General features: G+C 38.1%; 1 protein-coding gene across 1 annotated transcript in view; it reads left to right on the plus strand.

Annotated features, from left to right (window-relative positions):
• The window catches only part of LOC133586940 (guanine nucleotide-binding protein G(s) subunit alpha), a 107,404-nt gene that overhangs the window by 31,192 nt on the left and 54,244 nt on the right, over positions 1-21,968 (plus strand). Inside the window, exons 3-5 of the mRNA XM_061939403.2 lie at positions 4,168-4,222; positions 4,312-4,431; positions 19,617-19,714. Of these exons, the coding sequence (XP_061795387.1) occupies positions 4,168-4,222; positions 4,312-4,431; positions 19,617-19,714 (273 nt within the window). The remainder of the gene's footprint in view (positions 1-4,167; positions 4,223-4,311; positions 4,432-19,616; positions 19,715-21,968) is intronic.

Below are 21,968 nucleotides of genomic sequence, written 5' to 3' on the forward strand. Positions count from 1 at the left end.
TCTCATATTGTCATATAATAAGAGTCAAACGCGAGAAACACACCGTAATGAGCTGTGTTGTCTGGGCCTGTCTCCAACATGGTGTGTCTCCTCATAAAGCGCTATTGTGCACTTTATTCCCCTTTTTTTTTTTTTACATACACTGGAACTCAAGCCATATATCACATGCCACAATGTAACATACGTCAGTGCATAGATAAAGGCAGTGGCGGGCCGTGCGTTTCTCACCTACGCCTTCAGTGATGTCCTACTTAGTCCGACTTCACCTCTCAAAATACCGCAATATAAAAATATATAGAATATACAATAAATATAAATATACAAATACCGTAATTTATGTATGTAAAAGAATTGTATAAAACAAATGAAACATGAAAAAATTAAGAAATAAAATATTTGAACTCACAATTTGTAGAAACCAGTGACGTGCAGTCACTAGAGGCAGGTGAGGCCCCGCCTCACCTGCCATCATGTAAAGAAAAAAAATGTAAAAAGAAAAAAAATTTTTTAAATTGTTATATGTATCCAGTGATTATACTATAGAGTTATTTTCCATTTAACTTCACCAGTTTTAGATTATTTTTATTCAAAATCGCTGAATTTTCACATTTGCCGTTCAAATACTGAGAAGAGACGGTGCGGTGAACAGCAGCCAGTTGAGGCACGTCACTCAGTGCCTCAACATGGATTCCGGACTCGGCTAACTGCTGGCCTGCTGTGCAGTGAGACTGTATTGCTATATGAACTATATTATACATTTCCATAGTTTAGTTAGCTGAGGTATATAATGTACAGTGTATTTTGTCAACAACTGTATGTGTGTGACGTATTTCTTGTGCTGAGCGATCATAAAATGGCTGCAAAAGACGCACTGGCTGAGGCTCCAGTAATCCCGCCTCCTGCACCCCCGCCGTAGAATTGTTATATCAACTAAAGCCCACACTTAAACTTTCCACGTGCAAGATTGAATCTATTTAAAAAAGTTATTTCATAAGAAGCCAAAAAGTGCAAAAACAATAATGTTCGTGTTGGAGGAGTTGTGAATGACTGCAGGGCCACAACATTAGGTACACCTGCAGACTGCAGGTGTATCTAATTCACAACTCCTCCAACACGAACATTATTGTTTTTGCACTTTTTGGCTTATTATTAAATAACTTTTGTAACCTATTTTCATGGGCTTTTCTCTTTGTGATATTAATTTACTGTTATGCGCTGTTATACAGTATATGCCTTGAGCTCTTATTTTGAAGGCGCTAAGAGCGGAAGTGATGACACGTTGCGGATGTTTTTGAAAGAAGGTAAATAAAGTGGTCCTCGTGTAAACTGGAGCCTCCGTCCGTGTTTGTTATTTTGTAGTTTCATACAGTATAGGCGACATTTATAAACCCTCGGTTACACTTTTTTAAATAGATTCAATCTTGGACGTGGAAAGTTTAAGTGAGGGCTTTAGTTGTGTACTTCATTTATAAGTAAAGGTAAGACCATAATAGCGTTTTTTTTATTTTATTAAATGTGCTTTTTTGTGTGCTACAGTTTGTATGTGTAAAGTTAAAGTTAAGTTAAAGTACCAATGATTGTCACACACACACTAGGTGTAATGAAATTTGTCGTCTGCATTTGACCCATCCCCTTGTTCACACCCTGGGAGGTGAGGGGAGCAGTGGGCAGCCGCGGCGCCGCGCCCGGGAATCATTTTTGGTGATTCAACCCCCAATTCCAACCCTTGATGCTGAGTGCCAAGCAGGGAAGAATGCTGGTATGAGCTTTTAAACATAACCTGTTAACTGCTGCCAATCAAATGGTGAATAAGATAGTCTTTAGGGTTCATATGTTTGTAAATCTGACTGTGATGAAGTCAGTGCCTCACCAGCCATGAACCTCACCGCACGTCACTGGTAGAAACCATCCTACGCCGTAAAAGCCAGTGATACCGTCGTAGTCGGTTGATTCGTGTGAAAGTGGCGGGCAAATCATTTCGCCGCCGGTGTTGTGCCAAAATGTGATTGCCTGCCAAAAATGGATTTCCTTCGCAGTAGCGCGCACCGCTCACTAAACCTGCATTGCTTGGCTTCGTCTGCCCACAGCGGATTACTAGGTGTAAGACAAACACTTTATCTTCAGGGTTATTGTACCGGTGAGTTTTCTGTGGCTTCCTATGACTCGTATGGTTCCGGTGCCACTTCCTGTTTTCGCACCTTGTGATTGGATATTCACTTGGGACTCCCAAGTGAGTATCCAATCACAGCGTTAGGCCAGCTAGAAGGCCTTACTGACAACAACTCGTGATCTGATTGGCTATCACAATTGTCTATCACCTCCATGTGTCCGTTCACTTACAGTGCAAAGACACCCGCATTGTTAATTCTGAAGGCCCCGGGCAGATTTCGTACAGCATGGCAACATAAGCTAACTGAATTCTGATTGAATACAAACTCTAAACTAGAAACAAAAGCATTGGAAGGAGCATAATATGACATGAAGAGGATAATGAATACTTTTAGATATTTAGGGAAAGTAAATAAAAAATTACTTTTATGTTTAATTATGATCATGATTTCTGGTTATGTTAGGCCAGCAGAGAAGGCCTTGCTGGCCCTGACGGCACACCCATGGATAAAGGAGGAGACTCCAGCTGTTGTGCTTGCTGGTTTCACTTCAAAATACACCCAAATGGGACTTTCAATAAAGCTGTTACCAAGTTTTGAGCAATTAAATGGCGCCCATTAAAGTCATACATTTTAAAAAATGTTCCTGGATGACATTCTGACAATAAAATGGCATTTGTGTCAAAATATTGGGGCCTTTCCAAAAATTATTTAAATTATGCAAGCAAGTGATGGATTATGATTAACCCAAATTCAAAAGTACGATTAATCTGGTAAAAAAATAATCATTTGACAGCACTAATTATAATATAACTTGCACACATGACCTAACTGTGCTGAACTGGGCTTTTATTTGGTTTGGTTTGCTGTCATTTTTTACATTCTATTTGCATTGCAGGATCACAATCCATTCTATTTATACTATTACCGTATTTTTCGGACTATAAATTGCAGTTTTTTTCATAGTTTGGCCGGGGGTGCGACTTATACTCAGGAGCGACTTATGTGTGAAATTATTAACACATTACCGTAAAATATCAAATAATATTATTTAGCTCATTCACGTAAGAGTAGACGTATAAGATTTCATGGGATTTAGCGATTAGGAGTGACAGATTGTTTGGTAAACGTATAGCATGTTCTATATGTTATAGAGGGGGGCGGCGTGGCGAAGTTGGTAGAGTGGCCGTGCCAGCAATCGGAGGGTTGCTGGTTACTGGGGTTCAATCCCCACCTTCTACCATCCTAGTCAAGTCCGTTGTGTCCTTGGGCAAGACACTTCACCCTTGCTCCTGATGGGTGCTGGTTAGCGCCTTGCATGGCAGCTCCCGCCTTTGAGTACCTTGAAGGTAGAAAAGCGCTATACAAGTATAACCCATAGTTATTTGAATGACTCTTACCATAATATGTTACGTTAACATACCAGGCACGTTCTCAGTTGGTTATTTATGCCTCATATAACGTACACTTATTCAGCCTGTTGTTCACTATTCTTTATTTATTTTAAATTGCCTTTCAAATGTCTATTCTTGGTGTTGAGTTTTATCAAATAAATTTCCCCAAAAATTGCGACTTATACTCCAGTGCGACTTATATATGTTTTTTTCTTCTTTATTGTGCATTTTCGGCCGGTGCGACTTATACTCCCGAGGGACTTATACTCCGAAAAATACGGTGTTTTTTATTTATAACCTACTCTATTATTATCCTATTCTACTTAAATTATTTCCACTGTACACACTATCATTCTTGTGGTACTCTTTTGGCTAAATCTGGGACCTTGGGTACTACATTTTGTATCATCTCATGTGTCTCATTTGCGCTGGTATGACAATAAAGTTCCTTGAATAGTTATGTCAGCTGCAATGCTAATGCTAATGCTGACTGAAGGAACTCCAGGCTTTATTTAAAGATGTGTAGCAAATCCTGTTTTTTTTATGTAAAGTGGTCCGGCCTATCTAGCCAGGGTTTCAAAAGGGAGCGCTTAAGTGTCTTTTCTCTCAAAATTGGAGCAAATTGACTGATCGTGACCATCTGATTGTTTGTTTGTTGTTCACAGGGAGAAAAAACAGAAAATTAACGACATTAAAAACAACATTAAAGAAGCTATAGAGGTAACGCATCTTCCACTATTATTCATTGGGTGTGTTTGTCATTATGGACAACATTTTCTTACGAGACAAACTCTGCTTTCTCCATCCAGACCATTGTGTCCGCCATGAGTACGCTCACACCGCCGTGCCAGCTGGCCTGCCCTGCTAACAAGACCCGCATCGACTATGTCCAAAATCAAATCAACCAGAAGGATTTCGAGTTTTCCACGGTAAGTTATGGCAAATCCTTGAAATGTCTGACGCACTTACATCCATAATACAACAATGGCCTCTCCCGTTCTTAAAACAAATGACAAATTGGTATCAGTTGTGGGAGAGTAATGTGCTGCGTTCGGTCGCAATGTGTACAGCAAGACTCTAACCTGCGATCCTTCAGTCCATTTAATGTTTCCTTCGTGCAGCAAGACTCTAACCTGCGATCATTCAGTCCATTTAGTTGGTGGCATAAATCTGAAAAGACGAATAGTGTTGCTGTCTACACTATTTGAGCTTTATTTTACAGCATTTTAGTGCTACAATGTTCCTAAATTTGTGGATTGTTTTGAATACTTTTATTAAACATGGTGGTGGTGATCATTTATAACATAATGTTTGCGATTATGTGACCAAGCGTACAAGGGCTTTGATATTTGTGGATTACTTAGTCTTTGTGACTATTTGTGTTGTGCAAGGTGGTGGTTATCATTAATAACGTACATAGTTTATGAACATGTGACGTAGGCTTCGTTTTGATGGATTATTTAGAGTTTTTGTATTTATTTCTAATGTGTCAGCTGGTGGTTAACGTACGCAATTTGCGAACATGTGTCTGTGACAAATTGTACGTGATCTTTGACTTTGTGGATTGTTTAGAGCAGGGGTGCTCATTACGTCGATCGCGAGCTACCGGTCGATCTCGGAGGGTGTGTCAGTCGATCACCAGCCAGGCATTAAAAAAATAGTCCTAAAAATGAGCGATCATAAATCTTCACTATGACGTCACTTTCGTCACTTGGTTGACATTCACGGCACCCGAGGGTCTTCTGAGATGACGCTGGCTGCTGCCAGCTCATTAAAATTACCGACAGGAAGGCGAGAAACACTTTATTTCAACAGACTCTGGCGCCATACCTGTCGTCAAAACTCCAAAGACCGACTGCACAGTTGCACAATAAAAGCTCTGCTTCATCCTGCCTGCGCTACCAAAATAAGAGTCTCAGAAAGCTGGCGTGCACAAGCTAGCAAGCTATGGAGTTTGCCGACAATGTATTCTTGTAAAGTGTATACAGAAGAGTACGGAAGCTGGATAAATAAGATGCCAAAAACCAACCACTTTCATGTGGTATTGGACAGAAAGGAGGACTTTTTTTCTATTCCATTCGAAAATGCGGACATTATCATCACTACTGTCTTATTCCAATCAATGCAAGTCATCAGAATCAGGTAATACACCAACTTATATTCTTGTCTTCATGAAAGAAAATAATCTATATGTGTTAAACAACTTTTAACTTATTAACAATATTAACTATATGTGTTAAACATGCTTGTATTATCTTTAAACACCTTTAACTTGTTAACAATATTAACTATGTATTAAACATGCTTGTATTATCTTTAAACACCTTTAACTTGTTAATATTAACTATATGTGTTAAACATTCTTGTATTATCATTAAACACCTTTAATTTATTAACAATATTAACTATATGTGTTAAACATGCTTGCAATATCATTAAACATCTTTAACTTGTTAACAATATTAACTATATGTGTTAAACATGCTTGCATTATCTTTAAACACCTTTAACTTGTTAACAATATTAACTATATGTATTAAACATACTTGTATTTTCATTAAACACCTTTAATTTTTTAACAATATTAACTATATGTGTTAAACATGCTTGTATTATCATTAAACACCTTTAACTTGTTAACAAAAACATATATTTCATAAATATGTAAATATAAATTATATATATGAATGAGGTAGATCCCCACGACTTGATCAATTGAAAAGTAGCTCGCCTGCAGAAAAAGTTTGAGCACCCCTGGTTTAGAGTCTTTGTGACTGAGCTACTAAGGTCTATAACTAAAATTGCATGTTGTGTGTGATCTACTAAAACGGTGTGTACAATTGCAAAACAAGTCCAAAAGTGGTGCAGTGTTATGCAAAACAATTAAGCAGATATCTCCATATATGGTAAAGGTTTACTGTAGGAGCTTTGTGTAAGTCTGCTATTTTCATTCAATTGTAGTCCAAAGCTGTAGCCAATAAGTTCTTTATTTTTCTCTATCCTTTTTTTTGTGGGGCAGACTGGCTCGTTCATGGACATGCATCCTCCACTGTTCCCACTTTTAATACAAAGTAGCGTATTGTTTGAACTTATAGCTGTCAGTTGCTTCGCTATGGAAGCGCTAAAAACTACAACATGGCTGATGGGATTGAGAGGCAGTCGAAGGGGGGCTTGGCCTCTAGATATGTAAATGAGGTCGCCCACAAAACGGTGCGTTCTGAAGATACAGTCAGAAAGCGGCTTGAAGATGGTCCGTTAACAAAATCTATGAAAACATTTGGACCAACTACAAGGAAGTTCGGGTTTTCCCTTAATGTAACTGATCGTGGCAAGCCGCCACAGCAAAATTAAAGGCGCCACACATTAAAAATAAGTGTTTTTTACGTGAAAATAAATCACAGTATAATAATGTAATGTAGCCTTAAGTCTTAAGCTATTTTTAACTTTCATTGCCAATCTTATGCTAACAACCGGCCTAATTCCAATTGGTATTCCCTCCCGTGCACACACTTTCGTCTCTGTGCTTCCCCAGACACACAACAATACTTCCTCATTCTGCGCTAATCCACTTTCAGGCACGGACGGTGTGTTTGCAATCGGGGGAAAACCACACGGACATAAAACATTACCACCATCAGGTCGGTGCAGTATGAATGGATATATATACCGTATTATTTGCGCACTATTGACTAGGAATTTGGACGCCGACAAAAAAAAAAAAGGGATGTTGGGGTGACGAAGGCCATATGCACAGGCTTATCTGCAGCGGCGGCAGCATATTTGTAATGTGAACGTCCTTTAATATATGCTAGAGAATGTAGAAATATTAAGAGTACAGTGCCGGCTTTTAATGAGAGAAAGTCCAGGCTGCGCAAGGCAAGTTGGATGTCAGCTGGCTGAATTCTGTTTGTCGCAGACATTGAGGGACAGAAGTAGTCTCGAAACACGAGTACATTTTATAACAACACTAGAAAAAGATGCTAGATATGTTGCTAGTCTTTTTTAATGAAGTAAAACTCACTAAAAGCCTCTAGACAATTGAAAACTTCTCAACAAAGTACATTGTACAATTAGCAGCAACAATTGAAAATAGAGCAAAACAAAATAATATAGAAAATATGTTAATACTAATTGTTACTACAGATTACTTTTTAAATGTACCGTATTTTCCGCACTATAAGGCGCACCTAAAAACCTCCAATTTTCTCAAAAGCTGACAGTGCGCCTTATAATCCGGTGCGCCTTATATATGGACCGATATTGAGCCACAACAGGTCTCGCAACTACGGGATGCATAACGTAACCCCAGCCTCTACTGTAGCATCTATTCTATGCGCCTTATAATGCGGTGCGCCTTATATATGAACAACGTTTTAAAATAGGCCATTCATTGAAAGTGCGCCTTATAATCCGGTGCGTCTTATAGTGCGGAAAATACGGTATGTACACATTTTTGGAGCATTTTCAAAGAAAATCATATCGTCATAGCAAATTATACAATGACATCATGGTGACCACACCAACACCGCTACAGGTATCGTAAATAATAATATGACCCCTTTTTAAATGATATTTTTTGCGTGTACTAGGGGCATTATGTGCCCATGGAGACACTCATTTCCTTCCACATGCATGTTATGCTCTCCAAACTGTTTGCAATGTTGTTGAGCAAGCAGCACACATCTATCATTTGTACCACCTTTTCGGCAATATAGAATCATAATGTATAGGCAACAGAAACTATTTTTAGCATACTGCAGGGAGGTGGTCACCCTCACAACACAGCAGTGCATTCACGCATCTGGAATTATCGAAACGCAAGAAAATGCATATTGCAAGATGTTTTTTCATCGAGGAGATATAATAATACATTTCCTAAATAATAAAAAAACAACGCCACAAAAAGTCCTTAATAATTTTGACAAAATAATAGAAAATGACACAATATGTCAGCAGCTAAATTAGGAGCCTTTGTTTGCTTACCGTACTTACTACTAAAAGACAAGTTGTCTTGTATGTTCACTATTTTATTTAAGGACAACATTGCAATAAGAAACATATGTTTAATGTACCGTAAGATTTTTTGTTAAAATAAAGCCAATAATGCCATTTTTTGTGGTCCCCTTTATTTAGAAAATTATCGAAAATTATCTAAATACATTTTGGTACCGGTACCAAAATATATATATATATATATATATATATATATATATATATATATATATATATATATATATATATATATATATATATATATATATATATATATATATATATATATATATATATGCATGCCTGTGGGCTTTGTGGATTATTTAAATTTTCTTAAATTACATTTTTTCAGAATGTACCTTTAAAAAATAGTTGAACGAACCCGACATAGTTGTCAAGTGTGTTCCCAGTATCAAGCTCATTAAGTCCTGCAGGTATTAGACCAGGTGTGCTGCTGCTGCTGCTGCTGCAGGTGACTCTCTGTCAAGTGATGCTCTAATTAGCAGACCCTCTAGGGAGGCTTTCGATTGAATGAGCTTCTCACCTGAGAGGCCCTTGCCCGCCTATTAGTACTGATTGTCTGTAATGACCCCCAAATGGGTCTCGGGGGACACGTCTTTCACTTGCCCGCCGCCTATTAGGGATTTCCTCCCCCCACCTCAGCGAGGTTTGTTTACAGCCGTCATGTGGCTGTAAAGATATATTCCAGATGAGTACATCTGGGAGTCTGTTGATCCCGATTTTTACCACTTTGACCACTAACTACACTTATGTAAAATAATAATAAACTACATTTGAATAAGCACAAACAAGCAACAAAAAGTGGTGTGGAAACTGTCCGCTGCAAAAGCCAATATTCAAATGTGAAACAGCATAATAGAATGTCAGCAGAGCAATGTGGAGATGACATAGTGTTGTCTTTATGCTTTGTGTTGTCAAAACAACAATGGAGACCGGGCGTTACTTGTACTCATAACGAGTTATCCAATTACTTTTATGTACGTTACAACGCCGTTACTGATAAATTCGATGTAACATGGCATGCTACTTTAGATGTGGTTGTATGTCAACAAGACAGCATTAGAAGCACAGCGAGTTCAGTGCAGGAAATAACTTTTTATTAATGCAAGTAACAACCAGGACCACACTAAAATGAACTTTATTAAAGTTTGAAAAGGCAATATCACACAGCATTTAAGTACACGTACACACACATACACACTACTACTTCTACTACTACAAGAGAATAATGAACAACAAATCAAAGAAGTGACAAGCTTGTAATCCCTCAATACCTGTATGTAGACAAGGAGACTACAGTGCTGGAAAAGCCTCCAAATATCTGATTGCATTGTGTGATTATCCCCCAAAAGTGAATTGATTTCAGGAGTTTAATTAAAACAAAACAACCAATTAAAGGCTCAGGAAGTTTTTGCAGTTTATTTGATGATTACAGCAAAAAGAGGTAATTATATACTGTATATATGGTAACTTTTCTACGTTTTATGAGATACAGAATATGGGCTTTTTATTGGCTGTAAACTCTAATTTGCAAAATTAAGAAATATTTTCTTGAAATATTTCACTGTGTCTCACTCTTTTCACTTTTTGAATGATATTGCTTCAATAGAATAACTTTTCAAAGATATTTGTATCTTTTGAGATATACCTGTAATCTCAAAGCGAGGGGTGTAACTGTACACCATAACAGTTTATTCTCAGTTTTAAGGTCACGTTTGTTTCACTTTCAATACAGGAAGAAAACTAAATACAAAAAAATAAAACTGTTTAGCTTGTGTGTAAACGGCTATAAGGAGTTTTTCAAATCAAACATTAAAAACCTGCAAACCGCTAGCAGATAATTCTCATGAAATATTAAGACAATAAAAAAAAATAATTAATGGAGCTAACTAATTTATTAGTTTAATCACATAACATTGTTTAAAGTGTCATGACAAAGCCTCACCTCTCTGTTTTGACACTGTTGAAAGCATAACAGACAGACAAGGTGGAGCAAGATCTACGAGCTGGCCCTTTAGATAGAGTTCATCACAAAAAGAACACAAACAATACAAAGTGATTTTTCAAGGAGTTTCAGTTTTTGCAGAAAGTATCATACCAATGCTACGTTTCACGGTACGCTCTGCAAGCACAAGTGCAAGAGTTTTTATTGCAACAAAAAGGGGAGCTCCCTTTGAGCATTAAGACACAAAAGTTTAAGTATGGACAATAGTGAATAGTTCAAGCAATCCAATAAGGAAAGGACAATTTGATCCGAAACACACATGCAAAGTTTTATTATATAATAGTGTATAGTTTGTTTTAGCTTGATTTAAATTTTCATATCATTTGGGTTGTTAATAAACATACAGTATTTCAAATATATCTGAAGAATTGTATCATGTTGTTTATCTTTGTTAGTACAATACAGACTAGGGATGTCCCGATCCAGGTTTTTGCACTTCCGATCCGATACCGATATTGTTTTTGCACTTCCGATCCGATACCGATACTGACCGATACCGATACTGACCGATACTGGCCTATCCGAGCATGTATTAAAGTTTAAAGTTATTTAGCCTACTTAGTTGTCAGAATCATGTTGAAAAGGGTTTTAGTACTCTTGATAACAACTAGCCAGCTGAATTAGGGGAGTTTGAATAATACATAATGGTTGGTAACAAGAAACTGACCTGTTTATTCAAGGATAAACACAAAATAGACAAAATTATACATGACAAACAGAAATGGCATCATTGAAACTAGGGCTGGGCGATATGGCCTTTTTTTAATATTGCGATAGTTTAAGGCCATATTGCGATACACGATATATATCTCGATATTTTGCCTTAGCCTTGAATGAACACTTGATGCATATAATCACAGCAGTATGATGATTCTATGTGTTTTGATTGATTGATTGAGACTTTTATTAGTAGGTTGCACAGTGAAGTACATATTCCGTACAATTGACCACTAAATGTTAACACCCGAATAAGTTTTTCAACTTGTTTAAGTCGGGGTCCACTTAAATTGATTCATGATACAGATATATACTATCAGATATATACTATCATCATAATACAGTCATCACACAAGATAATCACATTGAATTATTTATAATCCGGGGTGTGGAGGGGAGCGCCTGATGCAAGTGTCAAAAAGACAGCCAAAAGAGTTTGATATGAGAATAAATCTAAAGGTAAAATATAGGGTAGAAATGCACCCATTTGCAGGAAATGTAGTCTTGATTTTCAAAATGTTCTTTCAAGGCTTGCATGTCTACATTAAAACATTCTTCTTCATACTGCATTAATATATGCTACTTTTAAACTTTCATGCAGAGAAGGAAATCATAACTAAAAAAATCACTAATTTTTTCATACGGTGTTGATGTGGAAATTTTTGCCTCGGCATTTTGATGGTGTGGGTGTGTGGCACCGAATGGAGATAAGCGTCTCGACAGACGTTACAATATTTGAACAATGATGACAAAAACTGTTTTCTCTGTCATGTCCGTGTGTCGAAAATTGTTATGCGCTTATTTTTTTATTTGATTTTGTGCGTGGCATAGATTTGCCGTGCGCAGAGGACGTTTGAGCAGGCGCACACCTTAGCGGCTGCGCTAGCATCACAGCTAACGTTACCCATACTGCTACCTCTCTGCTGGGAGAGGACGTATACGTATGTGACGTATGACGTGTGTAAGAAGTTGCGCTTGCTGTCTGTGAGAAGGAGACAGAAGAAGGAGTGGGAAGAGCCTGTCGTGCAATGCCAGCAGCTAAAAGCAACTGCGTGAGATTCCACAGACCTGTGGATGTGTTGAAGGTGTGCTGGAAAATGCGGAACAGAAATAGGGAGCAGCAGAAAAGTGGAATGTATTATTTGAATCTGTGCGTTAGAAAACACGGACCAGAGTTTTTTTTTAAACTGGATCTGGATCGGCATTTTCCCATGCCTTGCCGATACGCATTTTTTGGCAAATATCGGCGGCCGATCCGATCCAAATATCGGATCGGGACATCCCTAATACAGACATTGTAGCCTATACAAAATAAGCATATTTCAGACATAGTTACAAACGATAATTACGAGGGGTGCTCAAAAAAATCTATTAATGTCTGAATCGCGATCCTTATTTATTTAAATCGTTTTGTTAAAAATCTATTTTTTTAAATTGTATTAGATTTTTTAAGAATACATGTTCTTCATGCTTACTCGATGCAGGTATGTATATGTCATACGTCAGCAACCAAAAGGAGGTTTTGTAACATGTAAACTGCTTTGAAAAGGTTTTATTATAGTTACTATAACAAAATAATTGAGAATCAGTTTGAATCGAGTATCAATTCTGAATCGATTCGTCACCCTAAGTATCGTAATTGGATCGTACCGTGAGCTGCTCAAATACTCCCACCAAGCGTCTTTAATCATTTCACAGCTTTAAATAATTTGTAAGAGTTCACATATTTTTTTAAAAATTCTATTTTATAATACAGTGGGAAATGTTTTGTTTTTTAGTAAATGAAAGTTCTTTATTAGCTGAGAGCAGCATTATTGTCACACAGTTTTTAGTCAGAGTCCCCAACTGTACTGAACAATGGAAATACACTGCTTTTGTGTTATCCACTTGTCTTTGTCCTTGTTACGTATTTCACTGGGAAGGCCAAGTGTTCCCAAACAGGAGACTTCAACAATTGAAGAGGGTTTTTAAGCTCCGGCTTCTCCTTGGCACTTTTGCTAGCCGTGACTCCCACTGGGCTGCACTGTATTGTGTTACCGAGTAGTACTGCAACACAAGGTACATTTCCTGTCCCTCGTATGTACCGTGTTGTGTACCAACAAAAATCTGATTTCATGCACTGTTGCTACCCCTCAATGGAAGTGTATGAGCCCTGTTGGTATATATTTAGATGAATCAGATATGTTGTCCTTTAGTTTTAATCTGCAACGTTTTCATTGAAGTATGTGCATGTTTATGTGCAAGCAAAGCAAAGTCTTGTGCTGATATTGTCTCGAGAACGTCATTGCATTGAATTGCATATCACCTTGGCATATCTGAGACCTGTCTGTCCTGATGGGACTCACTGGAGGGGATGCTGAACTTTGCTGTTTGTGAAATGTAATGTGGAGGGTTGAAGGAGGTTCAAAATAGTCTGTTTTTAGTCTTTAATGAGGAAGAGAATGATTTAGTAAGCCGTCCGATTGACCCAGCCCCGCCAAACTTCTGTTCCCCTCCTTGCCTGGCCGAACTGGTTGACTCTGCTTTTAGCGTGGGAGGAACGGCGAGATAAAGCACACAGCCTTTTGACATATTTGAAATCTGCTTCTTACAATAAAACCCACATGCTTCCTTCTTGGTCCAGGAGATGTCAAGATTGGACCACACCTGCTGTAAACTAGATTGAAATCAAACGCACTTCACCCATCATTACTAAAAAGGTTGTGGTTTAAATACAGTAGTATTAACTGTGGTGTGCAGTCAGGGCCAGCAAGGCCTTCTCTGCTGGCCTAACATAACCAGAAATCATGGTCATAGTTAAAGACAAAATTAATTGTTTATTTACTTTCCTTAAATATCTAAAAGTAGTCATATTCTCTTCATGTCATATTATGCCCCTTACAGCGCTGTTGTTTATAGGTTATAGAGTTTTTATCCAATCAGAATTCAGCTAGCTTATGTTGCCATGCTGTACGGAATCTGTCGGAGACCTTCAGAATCAACAATGCTGGCGTCTGTGCACTGTAAGTGAACGGGCACATACAGTTGACAGACAGTTGCGACAGCCAATCAGATCACGAGTTGTCGTCAGTAAGGCCTTCTAGATGGCCAAAGGCAGATATATATTGTGATGTTATGAGCTAGGTAACATAAGAACTCCATTACCCAGCATGCCACAGTAGTGAAGAGCATGCGCAGTAGCCGCGTTTAGCCATGCCGGCAGCGGGATGTTTTTGATGAGCACCTTGTGGAGTAAACTTTAAGAACTCCGCCAGCACGCCTCGTTTGCATCTTTTATGATTAGACAAGACAACACATATATTTGCAAGGCCATTTTCAAGAAGGATGTTTAAAGAGTAACTACATCTTGTGAGACTATGTCAGCCAACCCCCCGGGAGCTCGAATGGCTTCTACAGATTGTGAGTTCAGATATTTTATTTCTTTATTTTTTCACATTTAATGTTTTTTTTGCAATTTTAATTTTGACAGTACCACATAAGATATGTTTTAATTGCTGATGCGGGTTTATTGATTTTTAAATGCGCCAGAAAATAACCCGTTATGTACACTGTTGAGGTGATTCAAAGCCCAGTAGTGCGTAAATGTGATCCTGTATAGTATTTCTCCAGCAATGGTCATGTGGGGACATTAATGATGGTATTTTTAGAGGTAATCATTGAAGTCAGACATCACCGAAGGCCTAGGTGGGAAATGCACGGCCCGCCACTGAGTATTAACAATGCAGGTTAACGTTTCATGGCTACGGACATGCTGTCATGAATTATAATTACCGTGCAAAAAGAAAAAAAAACTCCCGTTGGATACGTGCGTACAATGGAATATTACAAAGGCGAAATAATTGGAACAAAGTCACGCGTCGCTTCATTGAATAAGAAGGTCACTTTTTGTCCTTTTTTAGTTAACTTTACCTTCCATTATGTCTCCCAGTAGTGAGGCAGATTTTTCTGGTGGCAGCGTGTAAAAGAAAAAGTAAGAAACTAAGTAAAAAGTGACATGAAATTAGGCATCCTCTTAGTTGAGAATTTTGCCCTGTTGTGTTTTTTGTATTTTCTTTGGTTATATGTCTTACATCAAGGCTATTAAACTGGTAGCCAAGTTCAGCTCAAAACTTGGGAGTCAAGCATTTTTGCATCGAATTCTAAAAACACTAAAGTGCTCCTGTTGTATAGAGAAACTTGGACCACTGTAAACCATACTTGCCAACCTTCAGACCTCCGAATTCGGGAGATTGGGGGGGTCGGGGGGCGGGTTTAAGGGGAGGGGAGTATATTTATAGCTAGAAATCACCGAAATTAAAGTATATATATATAAATATATATATATATATATATATATATATATATGTATGTATGTATATATATATATATATAAAAAATAACACTTACCTTTCACTATTTGAGTAGCCTTTGTTCTGCCATTTGAGTGCTGGCGAGCGATCTCTGAATCCGGGAACATATCCTTCACGGGTTTGTTGAAAACATCCGCAAATGAGAACGGGATGTTGCTTGCAAGTTGATCCATAATACTGCGTTGCCGCCGCCTTGTGCTTCTCTGACCGTTCATTCGGCCACCATGTTATGGGTTATAGATAAACCTATGGATAACAGAGACATATATAATAGTCTCCTTTTCAGGTGAGAGGACGCTAAAGGCAGTGCCTTTAAGGCACGCCCCCAATATTGTTTGTCCGGCTGGAAATTTTGGACATTACTACTTGCCGTAGTTTTGAAGCAATGCATGTTGGGAATCCGGATGTTGCTGGCTGGTATAAACACACGCTGAGAAATAGTTCCGTGCCTGCCTACTTTATGGGTTATAGATAAACCTATGGATAACGGAGACATATATAATAGTCTCCTTTTCAGGTGAGAGGACGCCAAAGGCAGGGCCTTTAAGGCACGCCCCCAATATTGTTTGTCCGGCTGGAAATTTTGGACATTACTACTTGCCGTAGTTTTGAAGCAATGCATGATGGGAATCCAGATGTTGCCGGCTGGTATAAACACACGCTGAGAAATAGTTCCGTGCCTGCCTACTTTATGGGTTATAGATAAACCTATGGATAACGGAGACATATATAATAGTCTCCTTTTCAGGTGACAGACGACGCTAAAGGTAGTGCCTTTAAGGCATGTCCCCAATATAGTTGTCTGGCTGGAAATCGGGAGAAATTCGGGATAATGGTTGTCTCGGGAGATTTTCGGGAGAGGCACTGAAATTCGGTAATCTCCCGGAAAATTCGGGAGGGTTGGCAAGTATGCTGTAAACACGATAGCAGATCCTTGTATTGACATTTTAACCTTGCTAGCAAACATTGGGGTCCAACATTATGATTAACGTAACTGAGGCGATCTTCAAGGCACCTCTTTAAGTCCTCTCCTTTTTGGAAGTTACGCATTTTTTTGGTAATGTGATTTATGTATCTAAGGTTTTGCTGTACTTTGTTTACTTCAGATGCAGTCCATAGTCATTGGTTCAACTTATTTAGTTCCTCAAGCTTCCACTTTAGGTCCTCTCTTTCTCATCATTTGGGATATTCAACTAGTGGTCCACAAGTTAATTAAAAAAAAAAAAAAATCAAATTTTTGCTGCAGATTGTTGTGCTGTCATAGAGATGATCTTTGACTGGCTTTTTTTTGCAGACGGTCCTTAAAAACAGCAGAGCGCTCCTGTAACTCTTACAAAATAAATAGACCAAATGTCTACTGTAGAGGATTTTGGTTCTCTGTAACATACAAAATAAGACTAATGGTGAAGAGAGAATTCAGGACTTTCTGGAAATGTGGCCCCCTAAACCATTAAGTTTAATATCCTTGCTATATATCAGAAATTATGTCTGTCTTTGTATTTGTTATTCTTAATTAATGTTTTTATATATTCAATAATTTTTTTCTTGCATTTATTTTAATACTTTAGTTTTTCTGTTGTGTTTTCTTAGTATGATAATAACAATAGTTACCGTATTTTTCAGACTATAAGTCGCAGTTTTTTTCATAGTTTGGCCGGGCTCCATTGCGACGTATATATGTTTTTTTCCTTCTTTATTATGCATTTTCGGCAGGTGCGACTTATACTCCGGTGCGACTTATACTCCGAAAAATACGGTAATGTTATTAGTGTGGTAATTACATCACCTTTATTTATTTATTATTTATTTAATGTATTAATATTTGCGTTCTTTTCAGTCCATTTATGTGATGATTTTAAAAGGAACTGCACTTATTTTTTATATCACAATTCTTATGTAAGAGAAGAACTTTTTAAATTTCGGCAAGTATGAAATGGCTCACAATGCAGTGAATGAGAGTAACATATTTCACCCATAAAGCTTTCTAAAAACACCCAAAAACCGCCTACAATACTCCATTTACATTATGTGACTTGAATATTAACAAAGTATTAGTGATTTTATTGATGTAAGCGCTAATACAGAGGAACAACTTTTAGCAGCACCGTGATCATAGAAAGGTAACTAGCTTTTGCACCTGTTGACATACTGAGCCGGTGAGCTGCTGCATCGCCTTTGAGTTGGTGAAAGTTAATTGTACCGGTAGATTATAAATCATGCCTCTCATTTGTATAGTAGAAGGTTGTGGCCATAAACTGAGAAGTTGGTCAACTCTGACGTTCAACTTAGACCCAGAGCTGGTGAGAAACACATGAAAATGATGCATGTTTAAGTTTATTTTTTACCTGCGCGAGGATTACGATTAATTTTTTCATCTAGACGGGAAGATACAAACATCCCATCAGTCGGCATCCCAGTGAGAGCAGAGATTGTACAGTCAGTGATTGTTTTATTTGTTCTTAGTTTGTATTACTTGTTTAGCACTTAGCAATACTGCTACTTCCTGGATCAGCTTATCACTCAGCGACTAAAACTTGTAGCTCATCCTCTTTAGATTCAAACTCAAAAATATAAGGTCCTGGATCCTCATTTGTCCCAAAGTAGTCGTTGTTTGCTCTTATGAATGAAGTCTGCCATGATTAGTAGTGTTGTTGTTGAAGGAAATAGTGAAGGTTGTGATGCATCTTTGAAATTAATACGCTGATGTATGCTTAAAATGAGCAAAATAGATAAATATTACATTTTAATATAAATGTGCCTACTGTATATACTTACGGTGTGTATATAAAACGTTGGTGGTTAGAGTGTCCGCCCTGAGATCGGTAGGTTGTGAGTTCAAACCCCGGCCGAGTCATACCAAAGACTATAAAAATGGGACCCATTACCTCCCTGCTTGGCACTCAGCATTAAGGCTTGGAATTGGGGGTTAAATCACCAAAAATGATTCCCGAGCACGGCCACCGCTGCTGCCCACTGCTCCCCTCACCTCCCAGGGGGTGATGGGTCAAATGCAGAGAATAATTTCGCCACATCTAGTGTGTGTATGTAACAATCATGGGTACTTTAACTTTAACTTTTATGTTCTTGTCTCACATAAGGATTGTGAATAATAGGCAAAATTTAAAAAAAAAAAGGGGCAGTTTTCCATCAAGCCCCGTTATTTCCCTATTTGAGACAATTATATGTGTGTATGAGTTTATTTGACACTTTATTATTTTTTCCAAACATTTCTTTATTGATTTTCAAACTGGGCACTTTAATTTCAAGCTAAACACAAAATGGTTTGCCTTTTTTGCAATTTGCCATTTTAATTTACTATTGTCTTCCCAAAATGACTTTCTTCAGGCTTTTAATAGAAACAGACTATGTTTTTAGTATGAACAAATACATGTTTAATAGTAGACGTAGCCAATGTTTTTAATATGAACAAATACATTTTTAATAATACCTTTTGTACTTGTAGATATGACCTCATTTTAGCTGGTATATGAAGATACATTCATTATTTAAGGTCCTTTATAGTGTCAGCTGTTCGCCCCATCAAACACAGGCCAGCTGATTTTGAGTCTGTGGCAGCCGTCCTGTTTCCACACTTCTGAAACTGCCAGCTGACTATGTTCTTGCTGAGAGGGGCTTTTTTTTTTTTTTTTGGTGGGATGGGGGTGCACCATGCAGCCCTTGGGTGGAAAATGGCTTAATTGTGCTGTCCCGGCATTGTATGCGAGCATCCAAAGATCATAGCGAGGAGATAGCGGGCCCTCGTGCAGTGACAGCCAAGCTTTGTGTTAGCACAAAGCTCTGCATTTCTTCTAAAGTTATGAACTCCATGAACTGTCTATTTCCTGCCTCTCAGTCCCGCTCCTCTTCTCCCAACTAACATCGCCTACACTCCATGTCCTCACCAATCAAGGCCCAGATTAGTACTTGGGGACGCAGCCCTTACGTCAAAGAACACACATACTTTTTGTCTCCTTTCATCCTTCGTGCAGTCATTTTTTTGCTCGTTTTCCGTCTGTCTCTCTTTCTCCAGGAGTTTTATGACCACGCGAAGATCCTCTGGCAGGACGAGGGCGTGCGGGCCTGCTGGGAAAGATCCAATGAATATCAGCTCATCGACTGTGCACAGTAGTAAGTGGCTTCTTCTCAAGTTCACACATCGGTGCACGCCACATGGCTTACATGAGCAAAAGATAAATCATTTGGCCTGTCTTCTGTTTTTTTTTATTAACGCTCCTATTGCTTGCTGAGGACCGGCGTCCTCTGCAGTAGACGTTTGTTTTTGGTCTAAAGCAGGGGTGTCAAAAGTACGGCCCGCAGGCCAGATTAAGCCAGCGAACAGGTTTTATCCGGCCCGCGGAATGAGTTTGCCAAGTATAAAAATGAGCCGATATTTTTAAATGAAAGACACTGCTGTTCTAAATGTGTCCACTAGATGTCGCAATAGCAATTATTTGTATCTTTGTAGATCAGTGGTTCTTAACCTGGGTTCGATCGAAGCTTAGGGGTTCGGTGAGTCGGGCTCAGGGGTTCGGCGGAGGTCAAGACACACCCGACTCATCGTGTAAATAAAAACTTCTCCCTTTCGACGTATTACGGATACGGCAACAGCAGAAGTCACACTGATTTGCAGGTGTGTAATTTGTTGTGAGTTTATGCACTGTGTTAGTTTTGTTGTTTGAACAAGGTGATGTTCATGCACGGTACATTTTGTGCACCAGTAAAAAACATGGTAACACTTTAGTATGGGGAACATATTCACCATTATATAGTTGCTTATTAACATGAAAATTAGTAACATATTGGCTCTTAACTAGTCATTATTAAGTACTTATTAATGCCTTATTCGGCATGGCCTTATTATAATCCTAACCCTCTAACCCTGGCCCTAACCCTCTAACCCTAACCAAATAACTCTAAATTAAGTCTTTGTTACTGAGAATATGTTCCCCATACTAAAGTGTTACCAAAAACCTATAACTTTGTTTTGAATTTGAAAAAAAAAAGGTTTTATTTTTCACTAAAGAAGGGTTCGGTAAATGCGCATATGAAACTGGTGGGGTTCGGTACCTCCAACAAGGTTAAGAACCACTGTTGTAGATGATGCTATATATGTAAAAAATAATAATAAACCACATGATGTTAGTGCACCAGTCAAGGAAAATGAGCAAACTACATAAATAACATCCTGTAATTTGATTTTGATATTATTTTTTTTATCTAGATTAAAAATGAACACCAAAGAGTTGACTAATGAACATTATCACATAATTTATTCAGAAAGTATAAATAACAAAAACATAAAGATAGAATACTATTAACCACAACATGTAAGTGTAAAAAAAAAACAACAACATTATGATTTGTACATTTTCAGAATGTGCGTGTTTTATTTTTAAACAAAGAAAACAATCTGAAGTTGCCTTTATTTTTATGTCATCGTGCCGTGATTTTACCAGTCCGGCCCACTTGGAAGTGGATTTTTCTCCATGTGGCCCCCCCATCTAAAATGAGTTTGACAGCCCTGGTCTTAAGTTACTGTACACATCTCGAGTCACAGGACGCTGGCTCTCAGAATATTGTCCACTATTTCAGAAAAGCTTTGCATTATAGGGCCCCTTTAAATGGGTTCTATTATGCAAAACCACATTTTCTTACCCATTGGTACCTGCTGTTGTGTATTTGGGATATGAATAAGTCAACAATCTTGCCTTCCTTCATACTTCTGCTAAATGATCCATTTGGAATATGCCCCATTAGTGACGTTTTTCCCACATGTGACGTCAGCGGATGCCTGCATATAAATTGGGAAATACTAAATGAATATGTATGAACAAGTATGAGTCGCGGGGGCAGCCGACCTCGGATAAGCGGAAGAAGATGGATGGATGGATGGATGGATGGACTAAATGAGTATTGTATACCAAACAAACCTTTAACAAAGTGACAACTGCAAACTCGTACATTCTTCGACTCTGCTCTCTTGGACTGGAGTGCTATAATCGAGAACCACTTTTGTCTTCGTCTTTCGTAAAATCTTGCACTCTACCGCCCTTCTTGATGGTCTTTCGAGGAACTCTGAAGAAACGTTTATCTTTATCATGATTTCAACAGTTTGTACAGCTGAAAACAACACAAGGATAGGGCATTTTTATTTGAGAAAGGCTAAATGGTGCCTCATAATAATTAAGGACAGAGCTAGCTTGACCACCACACATATTTAATTTAATTTAATTTGTTATTCTTCCCCATAGTTGAGAAAAGTAGTACATTTTATTAGGGATGACCGATAATATCGGACTGCCTATATTATCGGCCGAAAATGCTTTAAGATGTAATATCGGAAATTATCGGTATCGGTTTCAAGATTATCAGTATCGGTTTC

The sequence above is a fragment of the Nerophis lumbriciformis genome, linkage group LG03 (assembly GCF_033978685.3).
Source record: "Nerophis lumbriciformis linkage group LG03, RoL_Nlum_v2.1, whole genome shotgun sequence".
NCBI lineage: Eukaryota > Metazoa > Chordata > Actinopteri > Syngnathiformes > Syngnathidae > Nerophis > Nerophis lumbriciformis.